The 27252-nt window shown below is 47.4% G+C and overlaps 1 protein-coding gene and 1 long non-coding RNA gene across 5 annotated transcripts in view; both read left to right on the forward strand.

The window, feature by feature from the left end:
* LOC309663431 overlaps positions 1–27252 on the forward strand; it is a 352908-nt gene that overhangs the window by 57272 nt on the left and 268384 nt on the right. The gene's annotated exons all lie outside the window — the stretch shown is intronic.
* NRP2 (neuropilin 2) overlaps positions 1–27252 on the forward strand; it is a 105763-nt gene that overhangs the window by 15923 nt on the left and 62588 nt on the right. For all 4 annotated transcript variants that reach the window (XM_082467021.1, XM_082467022.1, XM_082467023.1 and 1 more), the window contains exons 3-7: positions 9730–9911; positions 15769–15999; positions 17079–17234; positions 18868–19037; positions 20904–21059. In XM_082467021.1, coding sequence (XP_082323147.1) covers positions 9730–9911; positions 15769–15999; positions 17079–17234; positions 18868–19037; positions 20904–21059 — 895 coding nt within the window. The remainder of the gene's footprint in view (positions 1–9729; positions 9912–15768; positions 16000–17078; positions 17235–18867; positions 19038–20903; positions 21060–27252) is intronic.

A 27252-nucleotide genomic window follows, 5' to 3' on the forward strand; every position in this document is an offset into this window, starting at 1 on the left:
TGATTTCCCCTCAGTGGCTTCCACTCACCTTCTGCCCTTACCCGTCAGCCCTGAGAGGCACAGAGGCATGGTCCCTGTAGCCATTTATGAGACGAGGCAAACTGAGGCATGTTCGATTGACCCAGGCCAGCTTAGAACAATTCAGCAAGTCTCTGGCCCTGCTGCAGTTCACCTTCCCATCTGAGCACCAGCCTAGTGGTGAATGGACACAAATTGTGGGCTACTCTTATCTGCTTTCTACCCTGATATTGTTACAAAATGCTAGCATGGGGTCCTTTGAGCTGACTGCAGAGGGTGAGGATTTTATAGACGCATAGAGCAGACAGAAAGAAGCACTCAACAGTCCTGCTGAAAACAGCCTGCCCAAAAGCCTTAAACTTCACATTAGCACCGGTTGCTTCGAAAATCCTTCCTTGCATAAGCAAATATGTTCCATCCAAGCCTGTCTGCAGGAGCAGAGCAGATCTGTGGCCTCTGTGGCCGCAGGACCTGAGGAATGTGCTTGCTGGGGAGCCGGTCAGTGGAGGGAGTGGTGTTTGGCCAGAGGGTCAGGGAGAAGTGACGCAGGCCTTGCTGTGTGCCCTTGATTCTCTGTAAGTTCATCTACAGTGAGACTTATCAGACACGGTGTCTGGAGCGGCCTCCTTCCTCACGTTGCGAGGCATTCTTGGCAGGCTGCTCCGCCAGGAACAATGAGACCGGCGGGCCCTCTCCATCATCCCAGGGCTTCTGCGGAAAAACGACAAGCCATTATAAATAGATGTTGTTTGTAGTTTCCATTTTCTTGCCTTCAAGGTTTTTTGGAATAACTCCTTCAGTTTGTTTTGGGTTGTTCTCTTTGCATACTTCCTTTGCTGGGTGGTCAGATTTCCTCCCTTCTAAAGAGCCCTGGTGACCCTGGCTGTGAGGGGATTGCTAATAAGCTCAAAATATCAGAGATTCGGGATGGGAAGAAATAAAGGAAGAAAATGAAAGTGCCAACAGCCACTATTAAAAAGGCACTCGGCACCACGCAAATACACAAACCGAAGCGGTGTGTGAGTCCTTGGAGTTAGAGAGCAAATAATGGTAATAAGTTAGGTAAGACATAATAATGATATGGAGTTAGACAACAACAACAAATAACGATAGCAGCAGCAGCAATAACAAGTAACGTTTATTTATTGAGCATTTACTATGTGCCTGGCCCTGTGCTGAGCTGTTGACGTGCGTTAACTCACCAAATCTAGGGAGGCTGAGTGCCTAGCTCTTCAAGACCCAGCAAATGGGAGTGGGAGTGGAGGTGGTTTTGAACCCAGCCTGGCTGGCTGGTCCCATAGCCTGGGTTCGGAAACATGAGACTGAAACGAATTCTCAAAAACTCAAGTGATGAAGCACTGTTGATGGGTTTGTACAGGAGGAGGATTTTTCGAAACCACCCTCTATAGCACTGAGGTTGGGGAACATTGAGACGGTCTCTAAATTTATTACTTCTCATTTCACCTTCACCTGTTCAGTTTCCAAAGCATCGTGTGTATGTAACTCTTCTCTCCCCCAAGTCTGCCATCCTATTTTGTAGAACCCAGGTAATAATCAAAATGGCCAGTGCCTCGCAGGCACTTTCTAAGGCATCCAGTGCTGTGCTGGGCCTGTATATGCCTTCACGAAACTTTCAACAATCCCACAAGGTGGGGTGTTTTATTATTTCCATTTTATAGATGAAGAAACTGAGGCTCAGAGAAGATAAATGCCTTGCCTGAAATCATACCACTAGCATGTGCCAGGAACCAGCTGGGTCTGTCCACAAAACCCATGCACTGCATTTCCCAGAGTACAACACACCCTTGTAGACAGATATGTTTCTGTGCAATTAAAAAAATTTTTTTTGGTCCCAGACCCCTTCCCTAGGAAAACGTGCATACACACAAACACACAAAATTTCTGCGTAGGATTGTAGGGTTTCCCCAACCTACTGAGACTCATCTGTGGACCCTACTGGAAATCCATGGGCTGAAAAATATGTGCTCTAGATGATACTATAAGAGCGTATAAATACACGGGATACTGTTTTCTCACCCAATGGACCATATGTTCACATATGGGTATATATGTGCTTATAAAAATACTTCAGTTACAAAAATTAATATGTGATCCCATCTGAACACTTACAAGCTGGATTTCTACTGGATGAGTCTTGAAACTGTGAATTCCAAATCTATTCACTGCATCTATGGGTGATTTGTCTATTAAATTTGGCAAGTCCTACAGGCTTTGTTTAAACAAAACAGCTAGATAAAAAGAGTGAGATTCTGTTAAGTCTCTAACTGAGACAGAGAGGTGTCTTTGCACCTGGCACCTTCTAATGTTACAGTGTTCTGGCAATCTGGCATTCCCACTGCTCTCCAATCTTCATGCAACAACGAGGCCAGAGGACAGAGGCGAGGTCAGTGTGCCCTGGAGTGAAACCGCCTGGGCAAAGCCTGCCTCTGACCTTTTCCTTGTCGTGTGACTTTTGGCAGGTCACTTAATCTCCCTGAGCTTCAGCCTCTACATCTGCAAATGGATGGTAATCATATCAGGGCCTGGTGTATATTAAGTGAGGGTTAAATGAAATAGTGTCTACACGGAGCGAGGATCTAGCCCACTGTGAATGCTCAGTAAATGGGAGCTCTTCTCATTGATATACCAGCTTCTTATAAAAGTGGTACCAGTGAAAGGGAGAAATTCAAAGAAATAAAATTGGCTTCTTAAAAAACCCGACCTGACAGCTAGCTGATTTCTCCATAAAAGCTGGATGTCCCTGCTAAGCTGGAGACCAGGCGACCTGGCTTTGGGCCTGAATTGACCAGAAACTTCAGCATCATGCAGACCTACCTCACAGCCTCTTAGGATCTCAGGCAGCTTCTTTGTTGAGAAAGTTGTGCATGACAGTGTTGTTTTTTCCTCCTGTTGTCCCTGCAGGTTTTAATGTAAGGATTAATAAGACAGTGTTTGTAGATGTCTTTGAGCTTCCTGTAAGAAAGGCACTCCAGGAGGTGGTAAATTCTCTGGCCTGGATAATCTACTCATGAAATATGGAACTTTGAAAGTGTGAGAAAAATCTCAAATCACTTTGACAGCATTTTAATTAAAGTTGATTTGTTTGCCACTAATAGAGAAAATGCTGTCAGCATGATTTGAGATATTTCTTCCACTCAAAATGTTATATTTCATGTTTTCAAGTCACAAGGCAACATTTTGGTTTCCAGATACAGCCAGAATAGCTCAGTGAGTGTGTTGGTGCACAAATGCAGAGTGTAAAACGGACCGAACCCCTCAGAAAGCAGAGTTCATTCTTCTTAACATGTAACGTCAACCTCAGGTCCCTCAGGTCTCTCAATCATTTATTCACTCAACAAAAAGTTAGTGAACCCTCCTATGTGCTGGGCACCGTGCAAGTATTATAAATTCATCCGTGAAAAGGTGAGGTTCTTACCCTCATGGTGCTTAGTGTCTAGTGGAGGACACAGATTCTAAACAAAGAAAGTATATTGACAAAACCTTACAGATTATGGTAACAGCCAGAAAGGCAATGAGAGGGTGGTGAGGTAGAAAATAAGGGCATGCCAGCTGAAATGGGGTGACCAGGGCAGCCTTCTCAGAGGAGGTGACATTTGCACTCAGAAGAATGAGAAGGTACCAGACAGAGCAAAAGCTAACAAAGAGTATTGCAGGCAGAGGGAAGAGCAAGTGCAAAGGCCCAGGGGCTGGAAAGAACTTGCCATGTCCAAAACGCAATGGCTTAAACATTCATGATGCAAGTAGCATGAGAGGAGGCATTGCCTGGTTGGCAAAGTTTATGGCTTCAGGACTTGGGTGCAGAGGTGCTTAGATGTGTAGACAAATCCCATAGAATGGGCACAGCATTCTTCCTTGGAGCAGCTAAGTACTCTGCCTACGATAGAGAAATCCCCTCACAAGTAGTTCTATGTGACATCCATAAAGGTAGACTCTGGATGGGGCTAGACATTATCCAGCCCTGGGAGAAGGGGCCTCCATGTGGTAAATCTTCCAGCACAGGCTCGGTTGGCTGACCCAGCCTTTGGTGGCCTGCTGGGCAGCGTCAAGTGTGGATAGAGTTATGGAAGGTAGAAAGCTTCTTTTCATGCCTGCCTAGTGATGAGAAGAAGAGATGAGATTGCCGCTTTCTCATATCTCTCCTGTGGACTCTTTTTTTTTTTTTTAAAAAGATTGATTGATTGATTGATTGATTGCTATGTTGGGTCTTCGTTTCTGTGCTAGGGCTTTCTCTAGTTGCGGCAAGCGGGGGCCACTCTTCATCGCGGTGCGCAGGCCTCTCACTATCACGGCCTCTCTTGTTGCGGAGCACAGGCTCCAGACGCGCAGGCTCAGTAGTTGTGGCTCACGGGCCTAGTTGCTCCACGGCATGTGGGATCTTCCCAGACCAGGGCTCGAACCCGTGTTCCCTGCATTAGCAGGCAGATTCTCAACCACTGCGCCACCAGGGAAGCCCTCTTCTGTGGACTCTTATAATTAATTCCACCATCAAGATTCCCACGCCCAAAATGTGGGTTTGGGGAGAGAAATTAAGACTTTGAAGTCAAGAAAGAAAGTACAGAAAGCATTCTCTAGACAAATGCTCAACATACAGATGTTGGAATCTGTGAAGAGAAAAGTAAAAAGGCACTCGGGGAACCATTTTAGAGAGAAAAAAAGAACTGGAGTAGAGATGGCTACTTCAGCTTAGGAAAGTAAATAAATAAAATAAGAAAAGGTAGTGTTAAAGCTTTGAAAGGAATTTTTTCATCTGAGGGAGATTAGGAATAATGAAATGCAAACACAATAGTTAATATGTCTGTGAGTGGGTTTCTGTTTCCTTCCAGAGAATGAATAAGAGGAACGGCTTTTCAGGTTATCCTACTTGACTCTCGTTGGGGTGAGCTCTGAGTTTGCAGCCCAGATTCCTTTACCAAACAAATGCTGGTGATTAGATGCTAGATGCAAAGTGAGATCTATTCCAAGGCCACAAAGTTCCTAAGTCTCCGCTAGGTCTTCACAAATGAACCTGACAACACTGAAATTTCTAAGGAGATTTACTCCAGCTGTAGCAAATCCCTGATAAGAAAAAATTTCCCCAAATGAGTCAGTCACACAGGAGGTAAATGAGACATTCTGCGTGGAGTCAGCATGTCATTTGGAGTATGCCCTTTATACAAAAACCCCAGCCAGAAGGCCTGGTGGTTAGCTGGGGCTTGTCCACAGGGCAGAACCCCGACACTGAAGAGAAGGGGGGCGGTGTTAGCTGCCAAACTGTGACTATGGGTCGCTTTCCCCTCAAGCAAACTGGATAGGAAAATCCAGTTTTTCTAAGAAGTTCAAGTAAGGACTGATTATTTACTTCACAAAAGGACTCACCAGAGGGGTCCTTTAAATAACAAGCTCAGAGCTTCCCTGGTGGCACAGTGGTTCAAAGTCTGCCTGCCAGTGCAGGGGACTCGGGTTCGGGCCCTGGTCTGGGAAGATCCCACATGCCGCAGAGCAACTAGGCCCGTGAGCCACAATTACTGAGCCTGCGCGTCTGGAGCCTGTGCTCCGCAACAAGAGAGGCCGCGATAGCGAGAGGCCCGCGCACCGCGATGAAGAGTGGCCCCCGCTTGCCGCAACTAGAGAAAGCCCTCGCACAGAAACGAAGACCCAACACAGCCATAAATAAATAAATAAATAAAAATTTATAAATAACAAGCTCAGAGAGAAACTGGATGATATGATTGATTTATATGAACCTTTTTCAAAAATGCCTCTCTTCACTGTATATGTGTACGTAGATATGTAAGGATGTATTTGCAGCTGGCCGCGTTACCCAAAAGGATTTGGGTGGTATATCCGTTGAGTAAATTGAGGCAAGTTTATAACTATGACATGTGCTGGGTAGCCTTGCTTCGTCACTGATTCTGTTAATCCCCTAAATTACTCCACGGGTGTTTAGGCAACCAGATAAAACCCTCCCCTTCTGATGAACGAGCCAGTGGGATGTCAGGGCCTTTTTTTGGTCCTTCCTATAGAAATTGGCAACACAAACACTGGAGCTATCTGGTGGTCTTTAAAAAAAATTTTTTTAGGTATTCACTGAGTGTGGGCCATGTCCCTGGTATTATTCTAGGTGCTCCAACAAGCTATGTCTTATTTAGCCCTTACGGTGATTCTGTGAGATGGATGATGATTGTCAAGATGACGATGGGATTTTTTATCTGCAAAATTTTGAGAGCTGGATTATTTTTCTCAGCTCTTCTACTTTGGAAAAAATTCTTTATGCAAGTATCATTATTTTATATATTTTAAAGAAATGCAGGCTCGCTGTAAACAATTCAGATAATAGAAGAAAGTAAAAATTACAAATTATCCCACCGTCCATATATCTCACCACTGTTAATATTTTAGTCTATATTCTTTTTTTTTTTTTAATTTCTTTCTTTCTTTCTTTTTGGCTGCGTTGGGTCTTCGTTGCTGCACGCAGGCTTTCTCTAGTTGCGGCGAGCGGGGGCTACTCTTCCTTGCTTCTCATTGCGGTGGCTTCTCTTGTTGTGGAGCACGGGCTCTAGACACGCGGGCTCAGTAGTTGTGGCTCACGGGCTTAGTTGCTCCATGGCATGTGGGATCTTCCTGGACCAGGGCTCAAACCCGTGCCCCCTGCATTGACAGGCGGATTCCAAACCACTGCGCCACCAGGGAAGTCCCTATTTTAGTCTATATTCTTTCAGACTTTTTCTGTATGTATATGCAAGGAAATATATATACTTATATATATTTTAAAGCATACTTTTAAAAAAATCTACTTTTTTTCAACGTAACAATATATCGTGGACATTTTTCCTTAAAAGCAAAAATAAAACAACTAGACCTATAGCACTTTTACTATAGCAGTGGAGTATTCCATTTTATAAATATCCAAAATTCATTTACCCTCCACTGCTGTTGGACGTTTAGACACAATGCTGTTTATAAACAAAGCATCTTTTCACTTTTCACATGCTTTTTAAAATACATACACACAAAGATGCATAAACATCTTCGCACAATTATCTGATTATTTTCCTAGGAAAGAATCCTAGCAGTGGGATTGCTAGGATTAAAGGGTGTGTACATATTAACTCTTTTCACAGTTTTGCCAAAATGCCCTCCAAAATGTTTGAACAGATGTACATTCCCTCTTATACTGCATCTCTACTCACTTGCTCTGTCCCTTAGGGAGAGTCGCTTCTGCACTATGGCTCAGCTGCTTCTCCTCTGAAATGGGTGTGAAAATACAACAAATCCCCGTGAACACTCATGAAGCACGTGCTGGGACACTTTATATACGTGATGTGGGTCATTTAAATTTCAGAAAAACCCTAGGAGAAAAATTCTAGTATCCCTATTTTGCTCTTATTTTCCCCATTTCTGAGGCTCAGAAAGGTTGAGTAACCTGCCTGAGGGGACCCAGCTAATAAATCTGAGCTGGGACCCAAACCCTGTTCTGTCTAATTCAGCGATGGGGGTGGGCTAGGGGGACACTGGCTCCTCCAGACGAGCTGGGTAATGTCTGCTCCGTGGATATAGGTGCTTCTCCACCGTTGTGCACCCTGGTAAAGAAGGCATCACCACTACTCAGCTGAGAGTGACTGTCCAACAGTGTGGAAATAAAAAGGAGGGGTTTTCCAGAAGGTTTGGGGGAATTTCCTTTGAGAACAAACTAAGTGTCTTTTCACTCTTGTTTTGGAAGTGAGGAAGCACATTTTCAAAGTCAGCACCGTCTCCCACACTGAAATCACAAGACCTAAACAGATTCCCCCACCCCCGCCTTTCCCAATCTGTGTCCCTCTCTCCAGAGCTCCTGGGGGAAAACCCTGCCATCTCCTCTTCTCTGGCCTCTAACCAGCTCCTGCGATTCTCTGGACTGTAGGATTCCAGCCCTCTGGGCTTAAGAATGAACTAACCCTGGTCCACTCCATATACTCCCTTCGAAGGCCTATTTATTTGGAAGTGGCTGAGCCATCCGAAGTATGGCTCCCAGGGGCGGTGGTGCGGCCTCAGGCCACTCCAGCTCAAACAAGCCACTCCTGCAGGCCACCGGCTCCCACAGACCCTGTGTGTGTGGCACATCCCAGGGAGGGTAGCCTTCCCAGTCCCTGTCTTTACCCCAAAGGAAGAGATTTCGGACATGTTGTTTGAACAGGTTGATGCAAAATAAATAAACAGGGAGAGAGAGGGAGATGGATGGTTTTCAGTAAATAATGGTACAGTGGCCAGCAATTTGAGGGAGCTGGTGGGGAAGAAATGTTCCACGTCAACAGTTGTGACAGGAGTATTCCCTGGGAGCCCAGACAAGAGCACAGACGCGGGACGGTGAGGGTTGCCAGACCACACGCCGAAGCTGAAAGTGTGCATCCGTACACAGAAAATGGCGCAGTAGGCGTGCCGTCCCGCGAACCTAGCCAAGGATGTCTTTGAGGTGTCTTCCCCAACCCGGGCCAGTTTCATTCTGTTTGAAATGAACTCAGGCCTCAGGGTGGGGAAGGCAGCCCGCTCTGCCTCTTGCTGAGACTAATAGTTATATGCTCAGAGATGCTGGGTCCCCAGGGACTCACCCCCTGCTTTTGGAGAAAGGTGTTTTTTAAAATTATTTATTTGTTTATTTTTGGCTGCATTTGGGTCTTCTTTGCTGCGCAGGGGCTTTCTCTACTTGCCACGAGCGGGGGCTACTCTTCGTTGCGGTGAGCAGGCTTCTCACTGCAGTGGCTTCTCTTGTTGCGGAGCACGGGCTCTAGGTGCGCGGGCTTCATTAGTTGTGGCACATGGGCTCGGTAGTTGTGGCTCGCAGGCCCTAGAGCGCAGGCTCAGTAGTTGTGGCGCACGGGCTTCGTTGCTCTGCGGCATGTGGGATCTTCCCGGACCAGGGCTCGAACCTGTGTCCTTTGCATTGGCGGGCGGATTCATAACCACTGTGCCACCAGGGAAGCCCCTGGGGAAAGATTTTTATTGCCTTATCTAATGTGGTGCTGACTCCTTTTAAAAACGTGTTGTTGACTAGATAGACACTGCTGCTGTGAACTTCGCAGAGTCATCTCAGGGAGGCAGGTGGCCCACGGCTGGGTAGTCTTTGTCACTAAACGTTAAAGAGAAGAGCAGATGACCCAGGAGAGAACTGAACTTGGGGAAGAGGCAGGAAAATAAACAAATCTCTCTGAAACAGCCCCCACGTGCCTGACTCGGTGCCTAGCACCTTCCTTACATTGTTCCATTCCATCTCCATCCCAATCCCCTGAAGTGGATATTTTTATCCTCATCTTACAGATGAAGAAATTGACGCTCAAAGGGGTTAAGTAACATGCAGAGACACAGAGCTAAGAAGAAAAGACTAAGATTCAGAGAGATCATAATGGAAATAAAAATGGTGCTACCGCACGAAGAAAAAAATATTTGAGACATTTGATAGAACGATGCTATTGCTCTCATGTGAGCAAGAGATAAGGCCTTAAAGTCTAGCCATCCGCTGAGGTGCTCATTCTGTGTGGCTTTCAGAAAGCAATGCAACTTCCTATATCTATGTTTGCCAGTCTCTACAAGCAAACGTAAGTGCCCTTTGATGAATACAAAACACCTGAATGTGTAGAAGTGGATGGAGGCACCTGAGCTGGAGGGAGAAAATAGTCCTTTTCATCTCCTAAAAGTGATCTTTTCTCATATGTACCCCTTTGTGCCATCCGTATCTAGGTATGACTTCATTGAGATTCGGGATGGGGACAGCGAATCCGCAGACCTCCTGGGAAAGCACTGTGGGAACATCGCCCCACCCACCATTATCTCCTCGGGCTCGGTCCTCTACATCAAGTTCACCTCCGACTACGCCCGGCAGGGGGCAGGCTTCTCCCTCCGCTATGAGATCTTCAAGACAGGTCAGTGCGGTCATGGGTGGAGAGAAGATGGGACTCCGCCCTCTGTGTCTGGCCATGGGGCGCTGTGTGCGGGAACTACGTAATAGTTACGTGCTCATAGATGGAGCCCAGTGGGTTGACACAGGTGGTAAGGGTTCTAATTTTATCCAGCCTGAGCAAGTTGATGGAGGGAAGAGAGGTTCAAGGTGAACCTGGAGACAGCCTGAGATGAAAAGCCAGTTTAAGTTACCAGTCAATTTAAGAGGGCGAGCTGCCAGGTTAGTGCTTGGGTGCAGCATGTTGGGCAGATAAACATTGTTTGTGGCAACGAAAGAATAGGAGAACCTGTTACATAGAAAAACACTTTTGGAAAGAATTTGATTTTTGTGTGTTTTTTTTTTAAATCACAATAATCTTCATGGTAAAAACAAAACTTGGTTAAACGTCCTCCTAATTACTTCATGATTTAACACAACCTTTCTTTGGAATTACATGGGACGGAAGAACATCGTCTTTTCAGTGTTAGGAGTCTCTAAAAATCTTACTATGATCCACCACCACCACTACCACCAACAGAGTCACACAGTAGCTTTTACACCCAAATATGGCTCCTAGGACTTCCCCTTGCTGTTCCACTGCATCACGTCTACCCATTGAACCCACACTTCCTAAATGCCGATGAAGCCGACACCCTGAAAAAGACAGCAGAAAGAGAGGAGGAGCACATTTCCTTCTTTTAAGTTGACCACTTGCTTTCCATTAGGTCCCCCTTAGATTACTTTAGATCCTGAGAATATGGGCCAATGCTTAATATCCATAACCGGGTAGAGACAACTTTGATTCACAAGTCTCTGGTTCAGCATCTCCACGGAAGCACCCCAAGCAGCGTGCCCTTCCCTCCCATGTGTGAGCTCATTATCTTGAGGCTAAGTGAAGTTTATCCTCCAGTTCTCCCCTCACCCCTGGCCATCCCCCCACCTCAGGGGCTCCCGCCCCGTCTACGACTGTGTTTCCCTCTCCAGCGGCCCAAGTTTTACAACTCATGGACAGAGTCCGCTGAAAGGGGAGGCTGTCAGCCTTGTCATCGAGGGGCCCAAGTCCGGCGCCTGTTGAGTTCAGTGTGAGGGGAACTATTCATATATATTTTCTTTTTCGCCAAACAATTCTTGAAAGGAAGTGGTAGCTGCTGAAAGCACTTTTTATATCCACTCTGTCTAAATATTTGCCAGATTTGTCTGCCTGAGAACAAGATCGTAGAATCCAGTGAAAGGTTGGGGCCTAGGGAGCTGCGTGGAGCCAGAGTGGGAGCCGGGAGTGTCCCAGGGCACGAGTCCCAAGAAGGACCGTCTGCCACGGGTCGTCATGCTCCTGACTACATGAGGTCACGGGGACTGACAATCTGTGTGTCCAGTGGCTCGGGCTGGTGTGGGGCTCCCAATTCGCCTCATCCACATTCCCCTGGGTCCTGTGTGAGATTCAGATTAGTCAGTGCCACCGGCGCTGATGGACCCCTCATTATGCCATCCTCTGCTGGGGAGCAATGGGGAGAGAGAAGAGAGGAAGGAAGGAAACGGGGTGTTTGCCCTCTTCTGGTTGGGGAGACAGTGTGTAAAGCCACAGCACAGATCAGATGCACAGTATATGTTATTGGATGAATATGTGTAAAGTGATATGTAAATTGCAAGGTAAACTATTGTTATAATATGAGGCAGAGTGAATAACTGTGAAGGTATGCTTAACATGCTATGGATGTGAAAATGAGGGAGCTACTGAGTGGCTTGCCGGCAGGTTATCTGGGAAGCCTATTAGGTAGCTAGGTCCCCAGTGCTAAAGCTGCCAGTCAGCGCCGCCGTGCTGACCATGAAAGGAAAACAGCTCCAAGCAAGGGTATCCAGGGAGCTAGCCACCGGAGGCCAGAACAAGGGTGGGGAGGACCATTCCAGCTCATCTCTGTTTCATGTTTCCCAACTTAGTATTTCACAAAGGATGGTGCCACATCCTCCAGAAATCGACACAAACACATGAATGTTAGCTCTATCCATCATGCAAATTTGAAGAGTCGATATTAAAAGACAAAACACACAGAGGGTGTCATAACTCAGCATTGCTCTTTTGAGGACAGGCTAATGTAGGATTTTGAATGAGGCAGCAAGCCTAGAAACAGAGGAGCCAGCCAAGGAAGGTGGCTTGGGCATGGAGAAGTGGGGCAGTCTACTTTAAGGCCTGGGATTGCCTACAGAAGGAAGAAAAAGATTACTGCAGCAGCGGGAGATAACAGACCGGACAACAACAGCCATTCTTCTGGGGAATGTAAGAAAGAGGTGAGAGCCCAGTGGCCTCGGCGCTGTTCACACGTGCCATCATGCCCGTTGGAAAGAGCAACTCTCAGCCTGAAAGTCAACCCTCAGAAAGCACATATATGTGCAGGGGGCGGGGTGTGCCAAGTTCAAAACTGAGAAGTTTAGGAAGATGAGCATTCTTCCAGGTGCCACGTCCCACACCCAGATCTCCACTGTTGGAGCCCTGAGAGAAAATACACAAAGTTATGTCATCCACAGAACATGAAAGAAACGCATGAACATGCTGAAGGAATCCAAACAAACACAGTTGTGTTTGCTAGTCAAATTCATAAAGAGAGAGAAGGGGGAACTGTAAACAGTAAACAGATACACAACTGTACAGAGGACTCTGGAAGCCTTCGACAGCACATCGCCCAGACAGGGCTCTGCTGCAGTTATACTGACAGAAATAAACTCACAATTCAGTACAGATGGGGGCAAGTGGCTGGAGAGGGAGGTTCACGTCTGCCCTGAATGAAGTGGTTTATGAAAGAGTCTGTGTATGACCAGACGGTCCACATATAAAAGGGTAAACCAAACAACTCGCTGACTTAAGTGATTCCAAATCACCAAATCATAAGCAGAACAGAGAAAGGAATTTTAAAATAATTTAAAAAGTAACATTGGAAACTGAATCACTGGAAAATGTGGGGGGTTTTGTGTGTTTGTTTCCTGTCTTCTGACCAAAGTTCAAGATCAGGTTTTCTTTCGTGGTGCCCAGTGACATTTTGGAAACTGAAATCTCGGGTTATTCACAGACAGAGAAAACCTGGGGTGCCCCCTACTCCCACTTCCTAAATTGAAGAACTGGATTTACTTTTGTGGTCAGCCTCAACTCATCTTTGGATAAATCCACCATGTTTTCAATAGCCTTATGTGTGCAGATTCTTCTTCTGCTTGCAGAGTTATCGTACAATTTACAGTGAAAAACCACGGAGTGGGCATTTTTCATACCACAGTCCTTTGGTATGAAATCATTCACTGCAGCCAAAATCCCCCAGGTTCTATGGACAATTTTAGCATTGCATGAACTTGAGTATTTATTGACTGAGCTATTTTTTTAACCTTTAATCCTTTTTAACACATTGCAGAAAAGCATCTTGGATTAGGTAGATAACTGCAAGACTCAACCCTTGTCCCAGGGATGGTCACCCTTTCCTGAGATCTCTTCTCCACATTTGATATTCAGCTGCCTGCTTTCTGACATTGACCATAGTCCAAACAGCAAGATGGTGCAATTATAGATGGATGCACGATTGTAATGGACAGGCTTGATTTTTCTGCATGAAAAGGATAGAACTGTTTTTCTACTTCATTCAAAATAAGCCACAGGATACACCCGTGTATAGCCATATGTCAGAGATAGATACACGCTTTTTTTTTTCTTTTTGCCTTAAGGACGTCAGATTGAAAAAATCTCTCCAGTTCATTACAGGACCACAGAACCTTGGAAACTGTGGATATTTTAGAATCTCACATTCTCCAGGCCTCTCTTGGACTTTCTAAGTGTCCTTTGTGGAAGCGCCTGTCCCCCATGGATGACAGGGACTAAAGAAAGATTCCACTGTAAATTCCCCACTCCGGGGGGTGGTGGGGGTGGTGATTCCCCTTGCCTTGGAAAGGAATGACAATAGGGCAAACGCTAGGAGGGAGTGTCAGGATGCCTTTTCTAGAAGCAACTTGTGAATAGAGTTAATTTCCTCTGGCAAAGTGGCCCGGCAGCCATAAACGCTAACCTTTCCAAAATCCCTCTCAGCCACCTGAAGACCTGCCAGCTGGCTTGGCTTTGCTAAACTGCCTCATCCTGGACCGTCGAGGAGGCTTTCAGAAGCTGGGGTCCTGATGGTAAACAAAACTGGGGGCTCCGTGGTAAACAAACTGGGGGAGAGGTCATCTCATCTCCGGCCTCCAGGCCTGGCTGCCCACTGGGCCACCTGGCCTCAGAATGATGGAACGCAGAGCCTCTGGGATGCAGCATTAGAGAGCCTCTGAAGAAGAATCCTGAAAAGATTAGCTCTCGCCCCAGGTGTCCCGGGTTCCCACCCTGCCAAGGCTCAGTGCTGGCTGGAAGGGCGGAGGTGATGGAAGGGTGAGCAGGGATATTGGAACTTCCTGTCTGATGCTAAAAAAAAGTTTCCATCCCCTCCCCCACTTATTTGCATGGCACCTTTTCCAAGTCAGACATTTGCCGCTTTCCAGAAAGCCATCATCAATAAAGAGACTCGCAGAGGGGGGGCTGCTGCAGGAGACACGGATAAAGACATCGCTGCGGGCTAAGATCAGCGTATTGACATCACACAGTTATATTTCAGTGGGATCCCCAGAGGACACTTCCTGCCAGTAAACACCTAGTTTATCTAGTATTTCTGTGTTTTTTCTTCATGCTTAGAGTGCCTATTATTCCCCTCATAAATCCTGCTCCCTTTTTCAATTTTAAAATCAGAACGTAGTGAAATCAACGCTAATTGTGCAGCATTTACATTCATCGCGTTAACTTGAAAAACTTCTGGCTCCGTGCAGCTCCCTGGGCCCATGGTCTGGGCTGCAGTGTCCTGGGACCGTCCCAGGCGACCCTGGCAAATGGTGGCTGGGTTACAGCACATGAGGGCCCTTTTAATGTGACTCCACCTTGAGGCATTAGGGGAGACAGTGGCTGTAATCCTTTTACGAGCTCCCTCCCGCTGCGGTCCAAGCCTGCACCAGGATGCGAATGTGTGCAGCATTTAATAAGAGGCCTCCGTGAGCCCCAAGAAAGCAGACACAAGAGCTTAGGAGAGAAAAAAGGCCATCCCCACCACAAAAGAACCAGAAGCCTTCCAAATGTCAATGCACTGCCACATTTTTTCCAAACTTGCTGCTGGAGCGGCCTTTAACATCCCCAAACCCTGCTGTGATCCACCAGCTACAAACCTCAATTGTTAATTGTCTGGCCACTACAGAGCCGCTAGTTTTAATATAGTCATGACATGAATGAGACCCGAACTCCCCTTTGCCCCTCCCCTGAGGCACCTTGGATCTTGGAGGGAGATGGGGGCACCAAGTTGGCTCTGGTACAATAGGGGCCAGTGTTGAGGTCAGCAATAAATAAGGGGTCACATTGTTTTCCCTGCTGGCAATCAGCAAGCCTTCCTTGAGGATTGAAATAACTTACATTTCTGGAGCAAGCAGCTGAGTAATTGAGAAAGAAGACTCTGTTCCTCTTTTCAAGAGAATCCATCTCTCTCTCTCCCTCCCTGTATCTCACACACACACTTCTCTCTACACCACCCCCCTCCCAAACCCTCAGTTGCTGTTCTTAACTCTAATACGTAGAGCAAGCCTGCTCTGCTCCCTAATTTCTCTCCTAAAGATGGTCTGGCTTAAGGGCTTGAAACGTGGATGTGAAAAGTATGTTGCTTCAAGGGCCACTCCAGTGGAAACAAAAACTTCGTGAATAGGGAAATTTGGGCCCAAACATTTAAATAACCCATGTGACAGAGGCAACAGAGAAAGGCATGCTCTTCCACTCTCTTAATGCTATGGTTCTCATTTACACACAGGCTCCGAAGATTGTTCAAAGAACTTCACAAGCCCCAACGGGACCATCGAGTCCCCCGGGTTTCCCGAGAAGTACCCACACAACTTGGACTGCACCTTCGCCATCCTGGCCAAACCCAAGATGGAGATCATCCTGCAGTTCCTGACCTTTGACTTGGAGCACGACCCTTTGCAGGTGGGAGAGGGAGACTGCAAATACGACTGGCTGGACATCTGGGATGGCATCCCCCATGGTGAGTGACGGCGCCATCACCAGGCACTTCTCAGTAGCTTCGCCTTTGCCTGCTAATTGCTTCAGGAGCAATAAAAAAAAGAGAGAGAACAAAGACTTTAAAGTTCCTCAGGGTTTCTCTATGACCCATGATGACTTTCCCTTCTTATCCTTCACCAAGGATGACTTCAGAGACATTGTAGAAAGGCAGTTTTCTCTCTTGGAGATATTTCTTTGGAGAGGGATAGGAGGAGACTGAGTAGATACTTGGATGAGGATGAGAAAACCTATAGGTAATGTTCTTTTCTGCTCCAAGTCATCAGGCTTGCCATAGAGAGTGACTCAGTGACCACCCACTATGCCCAAATAGGACTCTAGAGCCAGATTGACTAAGTTTGAATCCTGGCTCTGATATTAACAGCTCCGCAACCTTGAGCAAGTTCCTTAACCTCTCTGTGTCTTATCTGTATAAATAAGCTGCTATTATCATCACTATAATTACTGTAATTTTATTATCATTTATATAGTCATAGATGCATAAAAGGTGCATCCCCCAAGGCCAAGAGGAACCTGTACTTCTCAGGTGGAGACCAGCATAAGTCTTGGGTATATTTAGGATCAGCAAGGGAACCAATCTTTCACTGTTGTAGTCGTTTGTAGTCGTTCTAAGTATTTTGCACTGTAAGGAAGACTTGATGGCTAAGCAATTTCATTTCCTGAGAAAAGCATAAGACTTAGTCAGGAAACTTGGGTTGGAGTCCCAGCTCTGCTATTTCCTAGCTGTATGAACAAAGAAAAGTCACGTGCCCTCTCCAAACCTCAATTTCTTCTTCTGTAGAACAGACATTATAATGATACCTTTCCAGTCCATCTCCCAGGGCTGTGAAAACAGAATGAGCCCAGGTCAGTGAAAATACTTTTTAATGTGCAGGAAAAAATATTAGCCATTGTTCTTAAAACAAATCTCTGGTTGCTCTTTTATGCCAAGGCATCCAAAGTGATGCCCCATTGAATGACTTGCAATTGTGGGAAGGGAGAATGTACGGCCAATGGGGTTTGGCATTTCCATTTCTGTGACCTCTCTTTGTCCTGCATGTCCAGTCGGACCCCTGATTGGCAAGTACTGTGGGACCAAAACACCTTCTGAACTCCGTTCGGCCACTGGGATCCTCTCTCTGACCTTTCACACGGACATGGCAGTGGCCAAGGATGGCTTCTCTGCACGTTACTACCTGGTTCACCAAGAGCCGCTAGAGAGTGAGTTGGCCGGTTGGGAACCTCTGTCCTGTCCTCCCATCAGGGCTGTGAGGGTGTGTGGGGAAGAGAGGCTGACCTGCAAGAGAAGGAGATGGGAATTCTCCAGAATTTGCAGTGGCATGGGAGCTGTGTCCTCTTGCTAGGCAGAGATTAATGAAAATAGGATAAATGTCAATCTGGCTACTCATTTCTTTAAAGAAAAAGTATGTATACCAAGAATTAGTTATTCCAGTGGAATGTCGCAGGACCATCTCAAGGCTCAGAATGAAAGGGAGGTTAGTTAGGATATTTATATCGAGTCCCCTCCTGTGCTAACATTTTTTGAGTCTGGGGCCATTTTCTTCCCTCTCCAAGCCTCAGTGACCATTGTCAAAAAACTGAGCAATTTTAAACCTCTCTCTATATACATATGTTTTGACATTAAACATCTCTGGCCCTGGCTAGAGTTTCTCTCACTAGGCTGGTACACTGCTTGGACTTTCAGTTCGTTCTTCTAATAAACACAGTTTTTTGAGCTTCTACTATGTGCAAACAGAGAAAGTATAACCCTGACCCCAGCAGTCATGGAACCTGCTGTCTTTGAACCCAGACCATCAGTCTCTTGCCCTGAGCTACATCTTTAAATCAGCTCCTCTTGGACATGTGCTTAAGATGTGCTGCCATTTTCACCAAGAAACCCAAATGATAACTTGAAGGACTAAAGGAACACTTTCAGGATGATTGGAGCTGGGCAAATCCTGCTATGGCTGTAGACAGCTTACCACATGCATACCTGCACACACGGCAGCCTGGCCGACTGATGGGTTTTGTTCTGGGTTTTGCTTTTGTTTTTTTCTTCAAAGAGCTCATGAAGATTGAGTGACAAGAAAACAGTATTGTGAGTTGCACCAAGTTCTGCAAATGACCAGTGCGGTCACAGAGTTACAGAGTAGGTTTGATACATGAAAAAGATTGCTGGTCCTTATCTGACACATGCACACACAAATATTGACCAGTGTCCGTGGGATCCATAGGAAGGACAGCAATTAAACTGACAGCGCAAGGCCAGGGAAAATGACATCTGGGTCCATTTGCCCAGACAGGTGGTGCAGGGTTACAGAGTGACACACTTTTGCTTACAGAGAGGTCTCCCAAAGACAGGTATTTATTGCTTTGTAACGTCTGTCTTCTGTGCCAGAACTCATGAGACAGTTGAGTGAAAGAAAGAAAGAAGCAAAAGTGCCTCCTGGGTGTTTATTAATAAAGCAGGCTTCCCACGATGTATCAGCCCACCCAAGTCTATCACACGTTTACCTGTATTTCAATAATAGTGCGTCTGGAAACTGTGAGCATCCGTAGCCTGTAGCACTAACAGTTCTTGTGCTTTAGATTGTATTTTTAATTTGTATGATGATTCTTATTTATCCACAGCCTGCTTTCTTTCAGGTCAAATTTAGTTCCTTTCAGACCCAGAGGGGTTGTCAATCTCCATGACTTTGGCATAGTTGTTTTTAAAATGTGAGTGTATAATTAGGTCTTTAAGATGAGGGAGTGCCTGCAAGGACTCATCCCTAGAAGGGAGCAGCGTTCTGGGGGTCCCAGGGGTTTAAGGTGAAGAGACCTAACTCTGCCCTTGACCATTTCCATCCCCCAGACTTTCAGTGCAATGTCCCTCTGGGAATGGAGTCTGGCCGGATTGCTAATGAGCAGATCAGTGCCTCATCTACCTACTCTGATGGGAGGTGGACACCGCACCAAAGCCGACTCCATGGCGATGACAACGGCTGGACACCCAACTTGGATTCCAGCAAGGAGTATCTCCAGGTACTGACTCAGATACCAGAGGGTGTGCAGAGTGTGTGTGCATTGGTGGGCAAGGGGGCTGGCTCCTTCGCTAGAGTGGACAAAGAACACAAAGAAAATAAACACAACATACTTGAGAACTTCTTTCATCCATCCATCCATCCATCCATCCATCCATCCAAAGAAATCCATATTCCAGGCACAAAGAGACTATACCAGGCACTGTGCTAAGTGCTGGGATAAAATAACAAGTAAGATGGACACTGCCTCTGCCCTTGTGAAGATTACCAGGCCTTGGAGAAGTTGCTTGGCTGGGAAGCTGTTTGCCCTTCACTATAGTTATCCGAGGAACTTCCATAAACAGTTACAGTGTGTCCTCATTCTTAGCATAGGGAGGCATCAGAGACTTAGGGGGCATTTTTCCTAAGGGCAGGCATGAGAAGCACGGCAGCTTCTCATGATCTTTGCTGTCCGGAGGGAGCCCTCCCAGGAGGGTTTTGCCTACAGCTATCAGGAGAGCACATGGGAAAATGTCACTACCAGGAGTGAAACTCCAGTTGCTCGGATGCCCTGCAGCATCTTTTCAGACTGTTGTTTGCTTTCCTTCTTTCAAGACTTGCAGCTCCTGTTGAGTAATCCTCCCTTGCACTACACACTGGTCCAGCTCTCATCCCCAGGGAAGAGCAAGCTGCTAGTTCCATGCTAGAGCAATGACTGCTTTCATGACACACGGCAGACAGCCTCGTGACCCACTGACAAGCCTGCCCTAGCTCTGATGCGACACGGCGACCTCTACTCTGAGAAGGACGTCGCAGAGCAGACAACAGGAAAGGGAGAAAGACCACTTAGAAACTTCCAGGGGTTCCACAGAGGTTCTAACGCCCAACCCTGAGGCCATCTATCACTATCTCTCCTCTGCTTCTCCAATAATGCTTCTCATCTTGCAGAGCTTCCAGAAAGTTCTCCGTTCTAGCCAGCATTCTGTTGATTGTAGTCCTCATTTTGGGTCCTAATCATATACTTTCTCTTATTGCTCTCCACCTGTTTATCGTACACATATACAGCATTGTGTACTCCTTTTGAATGCTTAATGATGCAGAGCACATACTAAGTAGTCAATAAATGCTTACTGAATCAAATTTTACCGGTGTCTGCTGGCTAAATTTTGATCACGCAGAGATTGCCACTAAGAAACACTGTGGTCAGCAAAGGAATAACATCCAGCAATTTCCAAATGTGCTTGGTGTTGTGGGAGGGGAAGTGCCTCAAAATGTTGGCCCTCCTCCTCATCGGGCAAAAGGTCAGGACTTGGTGCATAAGCTTAATTGCTTGGGCAGACTCTGCATGCCCTCTGACCCCTTGGTGACCTGAGCCACTAAATACACAATGGAGTGAGGAACTGAGGGGAGGGGAAACAGCTCCGAGCTGAGACTTTGGCAACTAGGGCATCGAAAGTGAATTGGCTTGAATTGGACTGGATCAGAGCGGAGTGGATTGGATTGGATTTAGCCATTGTTCCCTTAAACCAGCATCCACTTTCACTATCCAAGGCAGGTCGTGGTTTAGTAAGAAGGGGTCATAGTTCTAGATGTTCAGTGATTCCTTTAAGATAAACATAATCCTGTCTGTTCAGATTTGCCAAAAAAAAAAGAGAAAAGAAGAAAAAAAAATCAAGTTCCAATTTCAAAGGTGTCCAATGTAGTTCGAATATGTTGAGTTCAATTGTCCAGGGGACGCAGATGGATACAGATCACCAATACCTGTGAGCGAATCACAGACACGGGTTGTGAGCTAAGGATTACAATTGTGTCCTTTGAAGAAAAAGCCAGATGCAGCCCTGTGTCAAGAGAGTCAAGGCCCCCTTCCTTCTCCGCCTGTCTTCCTCAGGTGGACCTACGTTTTCTAACCGTGCTCACGGCCATCGCCACGCAGGGAGCGATTTCCAGGGAAACCCAGAATGGCTACTATGTCAAATCCTACAAGCTGGAAGTGAGCACTAATGGTGAAGACTGGATGGTGTACCGGCACGGCAAGAACCACAAGGTAAACCCATTTCCCCACCGCAGGGGCACGCCGGGGTGGGGCAGGAGGGCTGGCACAAGAAGGGCTGCAGAGCCACCCCACGCGGACAAGGAGGCCTTGTTCCCTGAGGCTCCAATAATTGATGGAGGCACCGGAGACGCTGGCCCTGCGAATATTCTTTCTTACGCTAAAGTGGTTGGAAAACACCATTGTCTCTCCGACAGCCTTGCTGCTGTCACATCTTGCACAGCAGAGAGAGGAAGAGAGCTTGCAGGATGCTCTCTGACTGCAAATGAAGGAGAAAGTGTGTTCCCTGTCTGAGGCTCCCCGTACAGGATTCATTGAGCACTTATGGCCTGAGTCCCTTGCACGCGCTGGGTTAAGAATCACAAAACGCCATGACACTGCCGTTCGGGAGTTACCGAGGTCTGGGAGGAAAAGGGCACAGATCCTAAGAGGGAATCACAATGTCCCGAAGAAGAAAGAGGACAATAAATAATGAGGAGAAATTCGGTGTGTCGGGGATGGGATCTGAACTGGCATTCGTGTGGCAGCGAGGCGCTGAGTTCGCTCGGCTGGTGCCTTCAGTGTCTGGGGCCCTTGGAGGTGTGTCCGCATGGGTGATGTGGGGCTTTTGTTGTACATGTGGATGAATGTCTGGCACTCCACTTTCCTAAGACACGTGGCGCTCTGGCGGTGAACAGGCCCGCAGCTGGCACCCGCGAGGTACATACTGGGTGTGAAGTAGACTCAGCATATAGGGGGCTTATTGGAAACGGCCGGTGGTCTCACGTGGGCAGGGCGAGAACTCCGTTCGTTGTGGGTTGGCTCTCGGGTCCCAGAGGAGAGCGCTCATCCTTCCCAGTGGAATCGGGAACTGAGGGAAAGGGTCTCTCCTCTTCCTGCCACAGTCCCAGCAGCCCCCTGGTCGGTCAGGGGTGAATTATCAAAAGGCAACACAGGTGGTCCAACCTGGAGAAGCCAAAGGTCTCTTCCAAACAGGGCCCCCTTGGCTCCTGTCACTGCCCCAAGGCAGCTTGCTGTTGCTGGTGCAACTGGAAACCTTGGACCCAGAAAATCCTAAACTATAACAGTTGGCACTGTTTCACTCGGGAAATGTGAGTTTTTAAAGGAGTGGATTTTTAAAAATTACGATCGCCATAGTAACATGGCACCATTCATCTGAAATCATGGCTTCTAGATATTACCAGGTGTCTCTCTCTCTCTCTCTCTCCACACACACACACACACACACACACACACACACACACACCCCATTTCACAGATAAAGTGAGAGACTTAGCAATTGAAAGACTTCCCCAGCTTGACGACTTGAGCCAGGTCTGGTTTCTCATTGCCTGCCTTTGTTTCGGGAAGAGGTACCAAATGTCACTTGGACATGGCAAGCCAGAGTCTGGCATGGCTTGCTGGGAGCACCTTGACTGAGTTCTCATCCCAGCCTGCTCTTTTTCGTACCCTTTCTCTCCAGCCTCCCTTTTCACTAAGAAACTGGTAGAACCCAGAAGGTCAGCCAGGCACGCGAGGGCCAGCAGCTGGGTCGGGGTGGGTACAGGGGAGGGGGAAGAGATTCCCCCAACCTTCTCCCTGTCTAGACTCAATGACTAAGCAGCACTGGCCAGAGGGATACTGTAGCATAAGCCAATTTTAAAAGCGTGCAGATGGACCGGGATGCTATTTAAAACACCATTTGTAGGAAATCTGCTTTTGGAAATACCTTAGCACTGCACATTTCGATAGAATGCTGTCCTCCCTGGCTTTGTCCCTGGTATTCGTTCTGCAGGGAAGATATTCCTGAGGATGGAATTTAGCTTTCTGGGTTCCTTTAGAACCATTCTTCTCAACTTCTTCATATCAGATACATCCTCCTCTCTTTTTTCTCTCTCTCTCTCTCTCTCTCTCTCTCCTTTGCCTCCTCTTCTCACCTGTGGCTAAATTTCTTTCCCTAGGAGCCAAGGGGTAATTTCATTTTTGTTTTGTTGTTGTTGTCGTTTGGCTTTTTAGCGAATCAGTCCCGCCCACATAAAGGACGCTGGGGCAGAGGAAAAGCCCCTTCTGTCCCCGTTAGAAATTCATTCTCTTGGTCAGAATGGAAAGCCTGACAATTAAGCATCGCCCACTCCCCCTGCTCCCTCGTCCCCCCTCGGGTGTGGCAGGCAAGCTAGGAGACCGGCCAGATTCTCGCCTCCGAGCGTGATCTCTGCTGCTCCTTCATTAGCAGATCTACGCCCGGCCGACTGTATTTCATGTGCAGATTCCGCACCGTTCATGGTGCGTCAGCACGGCGCTCTGGCTGTTCGGGTTGAAATAGTTGAGTGAACCGTGCCAAATAGATTTGTCAAGTCTGCTGCAGTTTGATTCGATGCCATGAACGGGAGGCAGAGGCGGCGTGAGGAGGGGACTTGGGGGCAGTACGGGGAGAGGCTTCGTCTACGCCCCCGGGGCGCTACCGCTGAGCTTCTCTTTGTAGCTGCGGGATGGTGGGCGCTGTGCTCACGGTGCTAAGTGGTGGGCTTGAAAGCAGAATTCAGCCAGCAGGACCTGCGAGCAAAGCACCGCAGAGGTGGAGGCAACAGGCTGCTCTACTCCGTGGGGCAGGGGGAGGGTTTGTGGACGCGAACCAGGGCACAGGGTGTGAGGAGGGGACGGTGATATTTGGGGCAGAAATGTGGGAACTTGATTCCAATCCCCTGGTCACTGTCAACACCAGTGCGGTATACCAAAGACCAGGGAATTGGGGAAGTCAGAGAAAAACAAGATTCATGAGCACTCAGGGTAGTGGAGGATGGCTGTGATAGTCCCTTGCAAAACGATATTTACAGTTTGGACCCAGACTGGGCTGAGGCAAGGCCTGAGCCTATGGGGGGAAGACTTCCTCGTGGCCGGGAAGCAAGGACGACCGAGGAACTCTTCTGCAGTCTCCCACAGCCTGTGAGCGGCCTCTTCTTAGTCTCTTTCCATCCACCAGGTAACGGTGAGGCTGCCGATGAGAAAGGCATTACACTGTGGCCGGGAGTGTCGCAAATGTCCTCCTGGCAAAACACAGCCCAGTTACGCAGCCCACGTGTACAGCACATCCCCAAATCCTCGTCCAGCTCCATGTGCCATAAAAAACGGAACCTATGATTTTCCTTTGGGGGGACCCTCCTGACGCGTATTTATGGAGTAACCACAAGGCAGAGAGCTCTTCTGCCTGTCAGAGCCCACATCCAGTCTACATGCTCCCTTAGATTATACAAACTGCTTCACATAGATTTCTTCAGAAACCACAAGCATAAAACTACTGCTTTGGTTTCACCAGCTGTATTAATAACACCCCAAATATAGACAGAGTGTTGTAAGTACAATAGTAGAAGGTTCGTGAGTGTGTCTATAATTATAGGCACAATTATGAACACACGAACCAAGGGAGGGGCGTGGAGAAAGATGGGAGGAGCTGGAAGGCACGAGGCCTTGGCCAAGATCCTGCTCACCTCTGAGATGCTGCTTCCGTGAGTCTGCACTGGAGGCAGTGAGGCTGAGGCTGGTGTCAGGGCAGGAGGATAGAGGCCATGCCCTTATATGTCTAGGCAAAAGCCCTTGATTTCACTTCTCCTTTATTCGGTAAACATGGGCATCTTTCTTGCTGACACTGCTCTGGTTACCTTGCTCTTAGTCACGGTGTTGCTAGGCTGTTCTGACGTATTTGGAAGAAATCCCGGCTAAAAGAAAGAGTCTGTCGGATGCTACGTGTGTCCTGATGGCCAGATTGAGGATGGGAGGGTGAGGGCGGGGATCAGGTAAGGTTTGGGTCCAAGAGTTTTCAGAATTACCCTGTAATGAGTAACAGAACTGCACTAAGCTCATCCTATTAATGTAATGATGACTTCCAAGGGGCTTGGAGAACCCTCAGGCACCGGCCCATTTGCTTCAGAGTTTAACAGTGTTTCAGACTGTGGAATTGAAGCTCTCAAGGCAAAGTCATTTGCCCCAGGGACACGGGGAACCGTGGAGTCCCTTGGAAGGCACCGGTCACCAGGCTTTGACTTCAGGCCAGTGTTTGCATCATCTGATCCAGGTCTGGCTCACCATCTTGCATCTAGAGGGAAATTGGCTTCCTCGATGTTCCGTCCACGGGTCGAGAGGGGTGCATATTCACGGAGATCTGAAGTCAACTCGTGCTTGAAGGTCATGGCTCCAAGCGCAGGGCTCAGCATTTTGGATTTTGGGCCCCATCATAGAATCCTGAGATGCAGGGTTGAATGAAGTTGCTTTGCGTTTGATTTGGCCACATCCCTTCAGAACAAATAAGCCCCCGCTTCAAAAATCCTCTGTACTACATTTATTTTCCAAATTAAAATGAATCGTTGTGAGAGCCATTTGAGAATTTAAAACCCTCTGTGAAATTATCAGAGACTTAAGAGGAGAGAGAGTGGTGTCATAAAACCACACCACCCCAAATCAGTCAGCTAACGGTTAGAACCATGCGGCGTCTTTTTGTAGATCTTCTTGGATGATGCACTACGTGACCTTGGAAATTTCTCTTCACAGCTCCGTGCCTCAGTGTTTCCGCCTGCCCTAATGGAATGGTGCTGTAGCTACTGTTGGCAGAGCACTCTGGGATCTGTGGATGGAAGGCTCTCTGCAGATATAACTAATGTATTAGACCCGCAGAGCTCTTCTTGAACAGAAGGAAGTTATCAATTTAAAAAGTAACAAGGGATATCCCATGGGATATTTACTGCCTCCTTTAAAATCATAGGTCTGGAAGGGACCCGATGAGTCGTCCAGACTTCTCCCTGCATCTGATGGGGCCTGTACTTGAGCTGCCTCAGATTAACGGTACCCCTCATTCTTCACTTAGGAGTGCAATTATTCCTCCAATGAAAATTTTTAGGTTTTCAAAAAATACCTTTTTTTTAAGCCTCCTGGTGGATGACTGGCTCTTCCTTTTCCTTTTTTCTTTTTTTTTTTTTTTATAAACACATATACTCAAGGATGCGTGCTCATTGCTTTGTTTCTTTTTTTTTTTTAATTTTTATTTATTTATTTATTTATTTTTGGCTGTGTTGGGTCTTCGTTTCTGTGCGAGGGCTTCCTCTAGTTGCGGCGAGCGGGGGCCACTCTTCATCGCGGTGCGCGGGCCTCTCACTATCGCGGCCTCTCTTGTTGCGGAGCACAGGCTCCAGACGCGCAGGCTCAGTAGTTGTGGCGCACAGGCTTAGTTGCTCCGCGGCATGTGGGCTCTTCCCAGACCAGGACTCGAACCCGTGTCCCCTGCATTAGCAGGCAGATTCTCAACCACTGGGCCACCAGGGAAGCCCCTTCCTTTTCCTTTTTATTGTAATAATTTTGTTTACTGTATATAAGATTAAGACAGTGACTCAAACCATCAGCTAGCAATGGGCATCAGACTTTAGAAGTCATGGATATGATTGCACCGTCTAGGGTTATATATGTTTAGAAGAGGCCTGATGACCTGTTCAAATTCAAGTCCCCCCAGTTTATCTGTCCCCCTCAATTATAACCAAGAATAATCCAGGGCCCTCGGTAATTAAGTTTGTCCCCTATCCATTTGCCATGGGATGAGCTCAGACCTTTAGCCTCTCCACTTAGGAAGCTCCAGGGAAATTTTCATTATACACAAGCTTGGAACCTTTTCTCCATCAGTCTCCCATGGCTGGCTTCACCCAACTCCCATGGGTGCTGAATTGCCTCCGGGAGCTGAGGCCAGCCTCCCTGGTGCTCACAGTCTTGATGCTAAATTCCTCGTGCTTCCCAGGCCCCACTGTGCATAGGGGCCAGTGGGACAGAGCAGATAGCAGGGGATGTGGAACGGCGCTGTGATTTTGCTTGGGCTGTGAAAACACGCGCTTTGCCCTAACCTCAGCACCCCTAGATGAGCAGTGGGGTGAAGACCTCTCCAGGTGGATTGTCAGGTTCTTTGCCATCACCGGTTCCCTGCTCTGTGCTCTCCTGCGATTTCACCTGGAAAAGGAGTGCAGGTGGCAGGTAGACTCAGCAGCCTCATTCCCTGTACCTTTTCTGCTCTCTTTTCCCCACCTGGAAGTTAAAGGTGCCTCCTTAAATAATGTGGCGGTGTCTTTGTAGGAGGTTTTCAGCGTGGAGGCCCTTCCCACCCAGGTAGAATGTCTGTTTCTGCCCCACCTTCCCAGGAGGACTTCCGGCCCCTCGTTGCTCTGATGCTCCACTCCCT

The sequence above is a fragment of the Balaenoptera physalus genome, assembly GCF_965194825.1.
Source record: "Balaenoptera physalus genome assembly, chromosome: 6".
NCBI lineage: Eukaryota > Metazoa > Chordata > Mammalia > Artiodactyla > Balaenopteridae > Balaenoptera > Balaenoptera physalus.